The sequence below is a fragment of the Pristiophorus japonicus genome, chromosome 11, assembly GCF_044704955.1.
Source record: "Pristiophorus japonicus isolate sPriJap1 chromosome 11, sPriJap1.hap1, whole genome shotgun sequence".
Lineage (NCBI taxonomy): Eukaryota > Metazoa > Chordata > Chondrichthyes > Pristiophoridae > Pristiophorus > Pristiophorus japonicus.
The window spans coordinates 43,579,802-43,593,159 of record NC_091987.1 but is presented as its reverse complement, the minus strand read 5'-3'; the positions used below and the strand labels follow the sequence as shown (position 1 = coordinate 43,593,159).

The 13,358-nt window shown below is 42.7% G+C and overlaps 1 protein-coding gene across 1 annotated transcript in view; it reads left to right on the top strand.

Annotated features, from left to right (window-relative positions):
* pola1 (polymerase (DNA directed), alpha 1) overlaps positions 1-13,358 on the top strand; it is a 355,602-nt gene that overhangs the window by 236,760 nt on the left and 105,484 nt on the right. Inside the window, exon 35 of the mRNA XM_070893369.1 lies at positions 3,244-3,360. Within this exon, the coding sequence (XP_070749470.1) occupies positions 3,244-3,360 (117 nt within the window). The remainder of the gene's footprint in view (positions 1-3,243; positions 3,361-13,358) is intronic.

The window sequence follows — 13,358 nt, the reverse complement described above, 5'->3', positions numbered from 1 at the left end:
GAGTGCAAATCCAAAGATAATTCAATGCAAGCTGACAAAAGTAACTGCTGTCTTCCAATTGCCATAAATAACTAGTCTTTTTAATTTGTTCAGTGCAGAGGAAATTAAATACCCAGATGAGCATAATGGATGAATGTGAAATTATCCTCATTAAAATGTTTTTTAAAATGGCTAGATTAGCACCACTTTCTCTATTTTGAAATCCATTCACAAAAATAATCGAACTGGTGGAACAAGCTTGGGGGCTGAATGGCCTACTCCTGTTCCTATGTAATATATAACTTAATTGAGATTGCTTTGAAAGGATAAGAGAGATATTGCCATTGGTAACATGAGTATGGGCAAGACTAATCAGAAGATCCCAAAACACCATTGATGGTGGACCAGATTTTTTTACCCTTCAGGTAAATGTCTGCCAGTGGAAGACGATGGGTGGGAGGGATGCTATTTTTCTGATTATCTACCACGGCGTGCAGTTGAATGGTGCAATATGTTAGTGAATGAGTCATGGGTTCAGACTCCATTTTCTACTGACTTTTATTTTAGTTTAGCTCCATGAGGCACATTTCCACTTTTAGATGTATCGCTGGGTGCAGCAAATTAGATGGATTTCTTTCAGAAAATAGCATTTTGTGATGCAGTACTTGAGTACTTTGAGACATGGTGTGGTAAGTTTAGCATGCTTGGGAGGAACAGGATGACTTTGGACCTATGGCCCATGTTCTCTCTAAGCTGTGCGCATGCACGGCTGCGTAGCGATCGGGAAGGTACCGTGCAGATGGCTCAGAAACTGTTCTCTAAAATACAGCGCAGGCCGCTCAAAAGCGGTTCCCTGTAAGATACCGCGCGCGCACAGCCATTGCAGCAACTTTAAAGGTACCGTGCACAAAACAAAAAACTGGAAGTAACATGCTTCCCAAAGTTCTCTGCACCACTGGCATTTGTTCATGTAATTTCTGGTCTTTTGTAGCCTAATAGAATTTGATAGCTATGTTCAGTCAAAATCTCCATTATTATATTGTGCAGCTACCAGGAATGTAGACGGTGAACTAGGATGGGCTTTGGTCCTTTCTGTCTAGCAATTCCTATGTTCCTAAGCTTTGCAAGGGTTGAGGTGCTCGCTCAACAGCAGGGAAGGAAGGTTATTATGGCTCAAAATTTGCAATTTCCATTCCAGCTGTAGGACAGCATTGGTAGAGGCCATGGACAAGTCAACTTTTGCAGCTTCACCTTTTACAACTAATTTGAAGAAAGAATACTAAGGGCAATTATTTTAATTTTATGTAGGAGAGAGGAACAAATAGTATATGGCTGTTTCTTCAGTTCTAATATGGAGTTCACTTATTTTTGTTATATTCAATTGATTCAATTGAACAATATGGTACACTTTCAGAAGAAATAGTGTGAACTTTTAGTAATCCACTTATTATAAAATTTGTGTAAATTAGAGTCTCTCTTTGCTTTTAACCAATTCTGCTGTAAGAACATGATGCTCCTTGTTATTATCCTTTCAATGTTCTTGTGACAAAGCTTGATGATTACAGAAATGAGCAGATCAATAAGTCAAATGGCCAATTGAGTCTATTTGGAAAAACTGCTGTAAAATCCAGTAAATTGGTTGACATGCATTGTGAAAGCCTGTCAAATATAAAAGCTGTTTGTCCCTTAATTTGCTGTCACCCCTTTTTTCTCTTTCTTCCCTCCACCCCCACACTTTTTGGGAGGGGAATGAGAGATGATAGAAATATTCTTACAAAAGAAACTATCTTATCGGTCTTGTATACGGGGTTTGGAAGGAGTTTGTTTTTTCAATATTTAGCCTTATTTTACTTTAGTTATAAATCTAAATTGGCACTTGCTATTTTCTCCAAGTACTAAGTTTTGCATGGCTGGGGACCAAACTCCGACCTACTTGAAAATGCAATATGCTGGAACTGATAAATTCTTGTCTTCAGATGATCTCATCCGAAATGTGTGAAATAGTTAAAATAAGGAAGCTGTTTTTCTTACCCATTTTCAAAATGGAGACACGGGCCCTGAATTTCTAGAGAGTTCCCCTGATCTCTCACCAGGTTAGATGCTGAGAGATTGTTTCCCCTGGCTGGAGAGTCGAGAACTAGGGGCCATAGTCTCAGGATAAGGAGTTGGCTATTTAAGACTGAGATGAAGAGGAATTTCATCACTGAGGGTTGTGAATCTTTGGAATTCTCTACCTCAAAGAGCTGTGGATGCTGAATCGTTGAGTATATTCAAGGCTGAGATAGGTAGATTTTTGGACTCCAGAGGAATCGAGGGATATGGGGATGAGGTGGGAAAGTGGAGTTGAGGTTGAAGATCAGTCATGATCTTATTGAATGGCAGAGCAGCCGAATAGAAGCTGGGTGAAAACACTGCCGAAATGGTCGTTCACCTTGTTTCTCCAGGGTTTCCACCTGTCCTCTGCTGGAGTAACGGTGGGAGATCAGAAGAATCTGCAGAAATTCTAGGCAAAATCATCAATGGAACCAAACCGATTGATACATGAAATAGGTAAGGCACAGAGTATGTTTTAGGTCCCACTTCAGTGATCTATGGCCAGCACATTGAAAAGTGAGAGAGATATGGATGATGTGTAAGTGGCCACACATTAGCATGATATGCAGTGTCCTCCAGCACTGTGCCATTAATCAGGGATGATTAACAGATTTGACTTCAGAGGCTTTTCTGAGAAGTCCTGAACTCCGTGAGTAGACTGGGAATTTGCATTGCCTTGTGAAGGTCTACAAAAGACTTTCATCCAAAAATCCCTGTCAGTTTATCAAACTAGTATATGATCCTAAAGCTTCCTTGTGAACTGGTTCCTTTTTAAAAAAAAATGTACATTCTGTATTGTCTTACTGCTTGAATCTATTATTTAACCTCTAAATAAATTGTTTGCTTTTAGCCTGTACCCATTGGTCTTAGAATAAAATTATACACCTTTTGAAGGGGTCAGGAGACTGTGGTGATGATCTCCAATATACTATAAGCTGCAGTCAGGGAGTAATTGTTGATCCTGGGCATACTACTCAACACACAGAATGAATAAGGGGGCAGGTTTTCAATCATCAAAGACTTGGTCTGCTTATGAGCACAAGGCAGAAGTGTTGGAAGAAAGCCTGAACTTTAACAATGAGCATTTGAAGATTATGTAGTTGAAGGAAAGATCAGCTGAAGAAAACTTTATCTCATTTATAATTTTCACTGTTTTTCCTCAATTTACAGGGGTGGCTAGTTTGTGAAGAGCAAACTTGCCAGAATCGTACTCGTCATCTTGCGCTGAACTTCTCTCGAAATGGTCCAATATGCCAGGCTTGTACGAAGGCTACACTTAAGCCAGAGGTAACATTTGCATTGATACTGTTGATACCAGTTTAACATTTTTTTTTCTTGAGGTGCCGACAATGATGTCTTGATCTGTGGTTTTCCTAAATTGTGAGGTATTGGTCAATGAGAACATAAGAAATAGGAGCAGGGGAAGGCCATACGGCCTCTTGAGCCTGCTCCGCCATTCAATAAGATCATTGGCTGATCTGATCTTGGCCTCAACTCCACTGTTCCCCATAACCCTGGACTCCCCTGTAGTGGAAAACTAATTTCAACGTAATTTAAAAGACAATAGCCCAGAAATTCTGGCCTCCCTGTGTTCGTACAGAGTGTGTACAGATGCGGGAAGGCATCGCAAAAGCCAGTTTTCAGCACACAATGCTCTTGCGCTGAAAACCGGCTTTTCCTATCTGTCAAGCTGGAGCTTGACAGATCCTCTGCATCTCGGGAGTGAGGAGATTCACATGGGCAAGATTGGAGTATTTACCCATATCTTGCCCAGCAAATGTCCTGAAAACTCTAGCGCCTGATAAAAGCTGGCGCATAGCCTACTTTTACAAGTGGAAGAGTTTTAAAACACACTTAAAATATAAAAAATGAAATTTAAAAAAGACATTTTATTTTTAAAACCCTGCCCACTATGTTAAATTTATTTTAAACCATAAATAAAAACTTTTTAAACTTGGTGGAGGGGGGGGGGGGGTGGGGGGAGAGAAATTTTTCTCAGATATTTATTAACTTTAATTTCAATTAATTTTAATTATGTGAGGTATGTGTTTTTTTTGGTGTTATTGTTTGTTTTTTTTTCTCAATTAATAGCAATGAGAACTCGTAGATACGGAGTTCCCATTGCTATTAATTGAGAATACTGTACCTGATTGGTTGAGCAATCGCATATAACTGCACCTTCTGCGTGGGAACCTGGAGGACGGGAGCGCGTTTCGCAGCGTGGGAAGAGAAGGCCTTCCCAACGGAATTCCACGTGCCTCTGGGACCACCAGACACTTTCGGAAAAATTCTCCGGTCGGAGGCGTTCGTCCAAAAGAAGCCTCCGACCAGAATTTCAGGGCTAATATTAACACTCTATGGCCCTGAACTTGATGGACTCGCCACCCGCCACCGCCGCCGAGGTTTCTGGGCGATCTCCCCTTGGTGCCAGTTTGGTGGAGGCCTCCCACCGGCGGGGAGGGAAGACCGCTGGGAACCGTCCACTGACCTCCGCTCGCACACAACTGACGTAAGTGTCCTCCCGCCCGCCGAGCTGCCAGTTTGCTCCGGGTGGGAGTCAGCAGCAGCAGGGAGAAGGACTGCCGCGTGGAAGCAGGTCTAACCTCAACGGCAAGTGTAAAAACCTGCAAAAAAAGTTGTTAAACTTCTTTTCTTTATTTTTTTTTAACAGCGATTCAGGTGGATGGGGTCCCCTGAAGGTTTTCCAGTGGTTATTTTTGTGTAAATTTTTATTTTTATGTGTTTCTCCACCCTCCCCTCTCCCTCCCTGGGCCCCCGGCGGTACTTTGGCGAGGATTGTATTTGTCGCTGAGATTGGGAGCTACCGCCCAGATTCATGTTGTAAGTCGTTTTTTTGGCACCGGGCGGTCATTTCAGGACTTTTTAATTAAACTCCTGCCCAAAGTACTGTCAAATCTCTCAGTGGTCGTTTGGTCGGCACTTGGGCGAAATTTAGCTTCCACCAAGTTTGGGCCCGATGTTCCAAAGATTTTTGTATCGGATGATTGGAATGTAGAATCTTAGAATTTTACAGTATCACAGGAGGCAGTTCACGCAACGGCAGCCCAGCGAACACGGAAAGAGCTATCCACCTAGCCCATTCCCCTGGCCTTTCTTTACAAACCATTTACATTTTTCTTTTTAAATATTTCCCTTTCAAAACTAGCATGGTTGCTTCAACTGCTAATACTGGTATGGCATTCCATGTCATAACAAATCTCTAAATAAAATAAATTAAAGGTTCTCTGTGTTCTTTCAGTGATTTTAAATTTAGCGACTCACTGACCAATAAAGTTTTCCCTATTCATCTTAAAACCCTTCCCATTTTGAACACCCCTATCCAATCTCTTACTCTTCTCTATTCGAATGAAAAGAGCCACAGACCCTAGCCTTTCCTCGTAAAGCACTTGATCGCTGATAGCATATTAATTAATCTCTCTCAGTGCAGAACATAATGGTGTAAAAATACACTTGTGTCCCTGGCCACCCCTTAAAATAAACACTGGGCTCCTTGAAATATTAACATCGGGCTTGTACTTGGCTCCGTTCGGGAAATTGGTGCCTGAGCGCATTTGATTGGCTCATTCTTGGGCCTGCCCAGAAAAGCATGGCGTGAACACTTGGGGAGCAGGTCGATGCACGGATATTTTAACGGGATACCCACCTCCAGTAAGTTTTCCGGTCGTCGATTTTTGGCTGCTTTGGGTGAGTTTGGAAATAATAGTAAGTAGGTGTTGGAGAGCTGACTATGGGCTGCAGCTGTACTCTGTTCGTTCACTAGCTGTGGGATTACTAGAAAAGATGGGAATGTTGCTGGAGTTACCACTGAGGCTGCCACAGCAGCACAGACAGGCGCAGGCTCAAAAAAGACTGCATAGGAGTCCTTGCAGCATGCCAGTTTTTACATGACTGTGGAACAGTGTATGAGGAGGCTGAGCTTCAGCAGGCAGGCAGTCACTAACCCCTATGTCACCTGTTGCAGCATGAATTGGAGCCAAACACCATGGAGCACAGAGCACTACTTGTGGCTGTGAAGCTTAGTGACCCTCGACTTCTGTGCCACAGGTTGCAACATGTGACATCAGAATATCAGTTAATTGGCTCTCCCATAGGCCATCAAGCAGGTGACGGATGCCCTATTTGTACAGAGAGAGCAATAAATCACCTTCCCAAGGCACGCTGCTGATTAGGAAAAGAGATTGGCCATCGAGAAGAACATTAGTGAAATCTTTTAAATAATGTCTTTTATCCTTCTATGTGTTATAACCATTCTCTGTTAATTATGTCTGAATTAAATATTTAAATCTCTTTGGCTTCAACCATTCTGATGGTATTTCTGATAACCTGGCAAAAGCAGGGAAGTTCTGCTGCAACTGTACAGGGTATTGGTGAGACCACACCTAGAGTATTGCATTCAATTTTGGTCTCCTTATTTAAGGAGGGATATACTTGCATTGGAGGCAGTTCAGAGAAGGTTCACTCAGTTGATTCCTGAGATGAAGGGGTTGGCTTATGACAAAAGTTAAGCAGGTTGGGCCTATACTGTTTGGAGTTCAGAAAAATGAGAGGTGATCTTATCGAAACATATAAGATAATGAATGGGCTTGACAAGGTAAATGCAGAGAGGATGTATCCACTCGTGGAGGAATCTAGAACTAGGGGGCATAGTTTCAGAATAAGGGGTCGCTCATTTAGAACTGAGATGAGGAGGAATTTCTTCTGAGGGTCGTAAATCTGTGAAAATCTCTGCCCCAGAGAGTTGTGGAGGCTGGGTCATTGAATATATTTAAGGTAGAGATAGACAGATTTTTGAATGGTAAAGGAGTGAGGGGTTATGGGGAGCGGGCAGGGAAGTGGAGCTGAACCCATGATCATATCAGATATGATCTTAGATGGCGGAGCAGGCTCGAGGGGCCAAATTGTTATTTAAAGCGACAAATTAGTGTCACAAATCTAAATTGTTGGTCTCCATTTTTCATTAAGAATCCACACTGTCACCGTCTTCGGGGTTTTGAACTAGATATTCTCTTTGGGTTGAGTGTCACAGACCACTCATGTAAGTACATCTTGCATCCCCTAGATCTGGAGGGGCAAGTTTTTCTGCCCAAGTTAAATGATAGCATGATCCATATAACTTGCTTCATATATTGACGGACATATCGCACAGGCTGCCACATTCATTCTCCCCTCTTTACAGAAAGAAAGAACTCGTATTTATGTGATGTATTTTACATCTTCAGGACATCCCAAAGTGCTTCACACCCAATGCATTAGCTTTGAAATGTAGTCGCTGTTATTATGTAAGTAGATGTGGCACAACAATTGATCAGTTTTGGTGGTGTTGGTTGAGGGATACTTGTTGGCCAGGACACGAGGAAAACTGCCATGTTCTTCTTAAAATAGTGACGCGGGATCTTTAACGTCCACTTAAACCGGCAGTTGCGGCCACAATTTAATGTCTCATCTGAAAAATAGTATCGCTGGCACTCCCTCAGCACTGCACTGAAGTGCCAGCTGAGATTATGTGCTCAAATCTTGGAATGGGGCTTGAACCCACAACATTCTGACTCCGAGGCCAGAGTGCTACCACTGAGACAAGCTGACACTCAACTGCAGGCTGAAAAGCCCTCTATCGAGCCGAGACACAACTTCAAACTAACAACTGATTTATTTGACATAAAATACTTGAATAAACCCAATACAGTTTTCACAGTGAGAACAATCAATTTCCTGCACACCTTGATTATGGACAATAATAAAGATCCACTTACTGAATCTATAACTTAGGCTCACTTGTCGAGCTAAGCTATTCAAAGCTAGCGGGTTCAGAACTGTAGGCAACTTTCTGCTGATGTCTGCTAGCATACAGCTTACTCTGTATCTGAGATAGGATAGTTGAATGTGTCTCTCTCTAATATAGACTGGTATAATAGTGTAAAGAGCAGAGAGGAGGAAGAATTTCTGAAGTGTGTTCAGGATAACTTTCTTGATCAGTATGTTTCTGGCCCAACGAGGAAGGAGGCATTGCTGGATCTGGTTCTGGGGAATGAGGCAGGTCAAGTGGAGCAAGTGTCAGTAGGTGAACATTTAGGGAACAGTGATCATAGCATCATAAGGTTTAGATTTAACTATGGAAAAGGACAGGGAGCAATCTAGAGTAAAAAAATGCTTAATTGGAGGAAGGCAAATTTCAGTGGGATGAGAACGGATCTGGCCCGGGTAAATTGGAATCAAAGATTGGCAGGCAAAACTGTAGTGGAACGATAGCTGTCTTTAAAGAGGAAATAGTTGAGGTACAGTCAAGGTACATTCCCACGAGGGTGAAAGATAAGGCAACTAAAGTCAGAGCTACCTGGATGACGAAAGAGATGGAGAGTAAGGAAGCAGAAAATGAGCGCGTATAAGAACCTAAGAACTAGGAGCAGGAGGAGGCCATTTGACCACTCGAGCCTACTCCGCCATTCAATGAGATCATGGCTGATCTTCTACCTCAACTCCACTTGCCTGCACTATCCCCATATCCCTTGATTCCCTTAATATCCAAAAATCTATTGATTTCTGACTTGACTATGCTCAATGACTGAGCTTCCACAGCCCTCTGCGGTAGAGAATTCCAAAGATTCACAGCCCTCTGAGAGAAAAGATTTCTTCTCATCTCAATCCTTATTCTGAGACTGTGACCCCTAGTTCTAGACTCCTCAGCCAGGTGAAACATCCTCCCTGCATCTACCCTGTCAAGCCCTGTAAGAATTTTTTATGTTTCAATGAGATCACCTCTCATTCTTCTTGACTCAAGGAAACATAGGCCTAGTCTACTCAATCTCTCCTCATCGGACAATCCCCCCATCCCAGGAATCAGTCTGGAGAACCTTTGTTGCACTCCCTTTATGGCAATTATATCCTTCCTCGGGTAAGGAGGCCAAAATGGTACACGCTACTCCAGATGTGGTCTCACCAGGACCCTATATAATTGCAGTAAATGTATTTTACTCTTATATTCAAATCCTCTTGTAATAAAGGCCAACATACTATTTCCTGTTTTAATTGCTTGCTGTACCTGCATGTTAACTTTGTGATTTGTGTACAAGGATATCCAGGTCCCTCTGAACAACAACATTTCCCAATCGCTCACCCTTTTAAAAATACGCTGTTTTTCTATTTTTCTTATCGAAGTTGATAATTTCAAATTTATCCACATTATGGGCCCAAGTTTCCACAGGATAAAAAACGGGCGCCCCTCCGAGCTGGGCGCCCGTTTTTCGCGCCTAAAACGGCGCCAGAAAAAAAATGCGTTATTCTCGAGCGCTTTGCAGCTCCTTGTCTGTTTGGCGCGCGCCCAGGGGGCGGAGCCTACACTCGCGCCGATTTTGTAAGTGGGAGGGGGCGGGTACTATTTAAATTAGTTTTTTTCCTGCCGGCAGTGCGTGCGCGTTGGAGCGTTCGCGCATGCTCAGTGTGAAAAAAAACATTGGCACTCGGCCATTTTTGTAGTTCTATGTAGCTGTTTAATTTTTGAACATTTTTTAATAAAATCACATTGCCATCAGCACTGAGGCTACCCTTCTGACTGTCTCCTTCCCCTCCCCACCCTCCGCGGCAACAAACGGCTGTCTCCTTCCCCTCCCTCCCCTCCGCGGCAACAAACCGCTGTCTCCTTCCCCTCCACAACAACAACCCGCTGTCTCCTTCCCCTCCCTCCCCTCTGCGGCAACAAACCGCTGTCTCCTTCCCCCGCCTCCCGCTCAGCGGCAACGAACGGCTGCAGAATTCTCCCTGGCTGAAGCACTTGCACACAGGTAGGAAGATGGTTTATTTCATCTTTTCTTTGCTTATAAATGTTTATTCAGGTTGGATTTATTTGTATAATATTTGTAGAAGTATAAATAAGGATTTATTGTAGAATTTAATGAGTTCCCTTCCCCCCCCCCCCCCCCCCCCCCACCACCTCGTTCTGGACACCTAATTTGTAACCTGCGCCTGATTTTTTAATGTGTAGAACAGGTTTTTTCAGTTCTACAAAAATCTTCACTTGCTCCATTCTACTTTAGTTTGGAGTACGTTTTCACTGTGGAAACTTTCAAATCAGGCGTCAGTGGCCGGACACGCCCCCTTTTTGAAGAAAAAATTCTGTTCCAAAGTAGAACTGTTCCACCTGACTAGAACTGCAGAAAAAAAAATGTGGAGAATTGCGATTTCTAAGATAGTCCGTTCTCCACCAGTTGCTCCTAAAAATCAGGCGCAAATCATGTGGAAACTTGGGGCCAGAATTCCATTTGCCACCTTCTTGCCCATTCACTTAGATTGTCTACACCCCCTTGAAGCCTTTTTGCATCCTCCTCACAACTTACATTGCCACCTAGCTTTGTATCATCAGCAAACATGGATATTTTATATGACAGATGTAAGGTCGAGAATACATCTGAGAATCAGGCTAAATATAGAAAGTTCGAAGGAGAAGTAAAAAAGAAAATAAGAGGAGCAAAGAGAGGGTATGAGAATAGAATGGCAGCTAACATAAAAGGGAATCCAAAAGTCTTCTATAGGCATATAAATAATAAACAGGTAATAAGAGAAGGGTGGGCCAATTAGGGACCAAAAAGAAGGCCTATGCATGGATGCAAAGGGTATGGCTGAAGTACTAAATAAGTACTTTGCATCAGTCTTCACCAAGGAAGAAAATGCTGCTATCGACATAGTGAAGGAGGAGCTGGAGGAAATACTAGGTGGAATAAGAACTGATAAAGAGAAGGTACGAGAAAGGCTGGCTGCACTTGTAGATAAGACAGTAGGACCGGATGGGATGCATCCTAGGACACTAAAGGAAGTGAAGGAATAAATAGCTATTGGTATCTTCCAATCTTCCTTAGAAATGGGGGTTGTGCCAGAGGACTGGAGAATTGCAAATGATACACCCTTCTTCAAAAGCCCCAGCAACTATAAGCCGGTCAGTTTAACCTCAGTAGTGGGGAATCTTTTAGAAACAATAATCGGGGACAAAATTAAGGCTAGCCAGCACTGATTTGTTAAAGGCAAATAGTGTTTAATCAACTTGATTTGAGTTTTTTGATGAGGTAACAGAGAGGGTTGAAGAGGCAACAGAGAGGGTTGATGAGGCTAATGCGATTGACGTGGTGTACATGGATTTCCAAAAGGCGTTCGACAAAGTGCAACACAATAGACTTGCCAGCAAAGTTGAAGCGCATGGAATAAAAAGGATAGTGGCAGCATGGATACGAAATTGGCTAAGTCACAGGAAACCGAGAGTTGTGTTTATTTTAAGAGTAGAGTTGTTTTTCGGACTGGAGGAAGGTATACAGTATTGTTCCTCGGGTCGGTTCTAGGACCACTGCTTTTCTTGATATATATTAATGACTTGGATGTGGGTGTACAGGGCACAATTTCAACATTTGCAGATGACACAAAACTTGGAAGTATAGTGAACAGTGAGGAGGATAGTGGTAGATTTTAAGAGGACTTCAAGAGGCTAGTGGAATGGCAGACATGTGGACATGGGCAGATGAAATGTAATGCAGAAAAGTGTGAAGTGATACATTTTGATGCAAAGAATGAGGGGAGGAAATATAAACTAAAGGGTACAATCCTTAAGGAGGTGAATGAACAGAGAGACCTCTGGGTATATGTGCACAAATTGTTGAAGGTGGCAGGGCAGGTTGAGAAAGCAGTTAAAAAGCTTACGGGATCCTGGACTTCATAAATAGAGGTATAGAGTACAAAAGCGTGGAGATTATGATGAACCTGTATAAACCACTGGTTCGGTCTCAGCTGGAGTATTGTGTCCAATTCTGGGCACCGCACTTTAGGAAGGTTGTGAAGGCCTTAGAGCGGGTGCAGAAAAGATTTACGAGAATATTTCCAGTGGATGGACTGGAGAAGCTGGGATTGTTCTCAAAACAGAGAAGATTGAGAGGAGATTTGATGGAGGTGTTCAAAATCATGAGGGGTCTGGACAAAGTAGATAGAGAGAACTGTTCCCAATGGCAGAAGGGTTGAGAACCAGAGGACGCAGATTTAAGGTGATTGGCAAAAGAACTAAAGGCGACAACAGAAAAATATTTTTTACACAGCAAGTTGTTAGGATTTGGAATGCACTTCCTGAAAGGGTGTTGGAGGCAGACTCAATCGCGGCTTTCAAAAGGGAGTTGGATAAGTGCCTGAGAGAAAAACATGTGCAGGGTTACGGGGAAAGGGCGGGGCAGTGCGACTAGCTGAGGTGCTCTTGCAGAGAGCCAGCATGGGCTCGACGGGCCGAATGTAACCATCCTATGATAGGGCATATTAAGTACCCTGCCGGACTCTGAGCTAAATTGTAAATTCCATGTTCAGTTAATCACTAAATCACTTATTTCCACATCCAAAACATTGCCCATGTCTGCTTCCATCTCACTTTCATTGTCCCTGAAACCCTCACGCACACCTTTGTCACCCCTTTTTGAATGCCGCCTTCACTGATCTCCCAAGATCCACTTTGCATAAACTCTGGCACTTGCATCCTATTCTGCTGTTCTATCATTTGAATCCTTTGGCTCCCCATCCCTCTACATCGATTTTAAAATGTTCCCATACCTCACTCCTTTGTACCTTGCAGATTATTCCAACCCTAATTACTGCAGACATTCTACTTTTCCAGCTCTGGCATATTGTGTTTTAATCAACCTCCCATGGCTCTTACCATCAGTGAAAGAACCTTCAACCATTTTGTCTTCGCATCCTGGAATTCCCATCCTGAATAGCTTCATCTTATCTCTCACCTTTGATAGCCTTCTTTTTAAAAAAAAAACTAGCTCTTTACAGCATTTTGGTTACCACCAGATTCTGGGATACATTTCTGGAGGGATAGAATTGAAAAGCAAAGAAGTTATGTTAAACTTGTACAGAACCTTGGTTAGATCACACTTGGAATACTTTGCAGTATCACCTGTGGCTCAGTTGGTAGAGCCCTCACCTCTGAGTCAGAAAGTTGTCGGTTTAAGTCCCACTCCAGAGACTTGAGCACAAAAATCTAGTCTGACAGTCCAGGGCAGTACTAGGAGTGAAGCACTGTTCTTGTCTCCATATTCTGAAAAGGATATAGAGGCATTGAAGTGCAAAAAAAATTTACTAGAATGATACCAGAATGGAGAGGTTATATCTCCGGAAAGATTGAACAGGTTGGGACTGTTTTCTCTAGAAAAAGGCTGAGTTGTGACCCGAGAGGTCTTCAAGACTCTGAAAGGGTTTGATAGGGTAGACATAGAGAAAATGTTTTCACTTGCAGTGGAGACCAG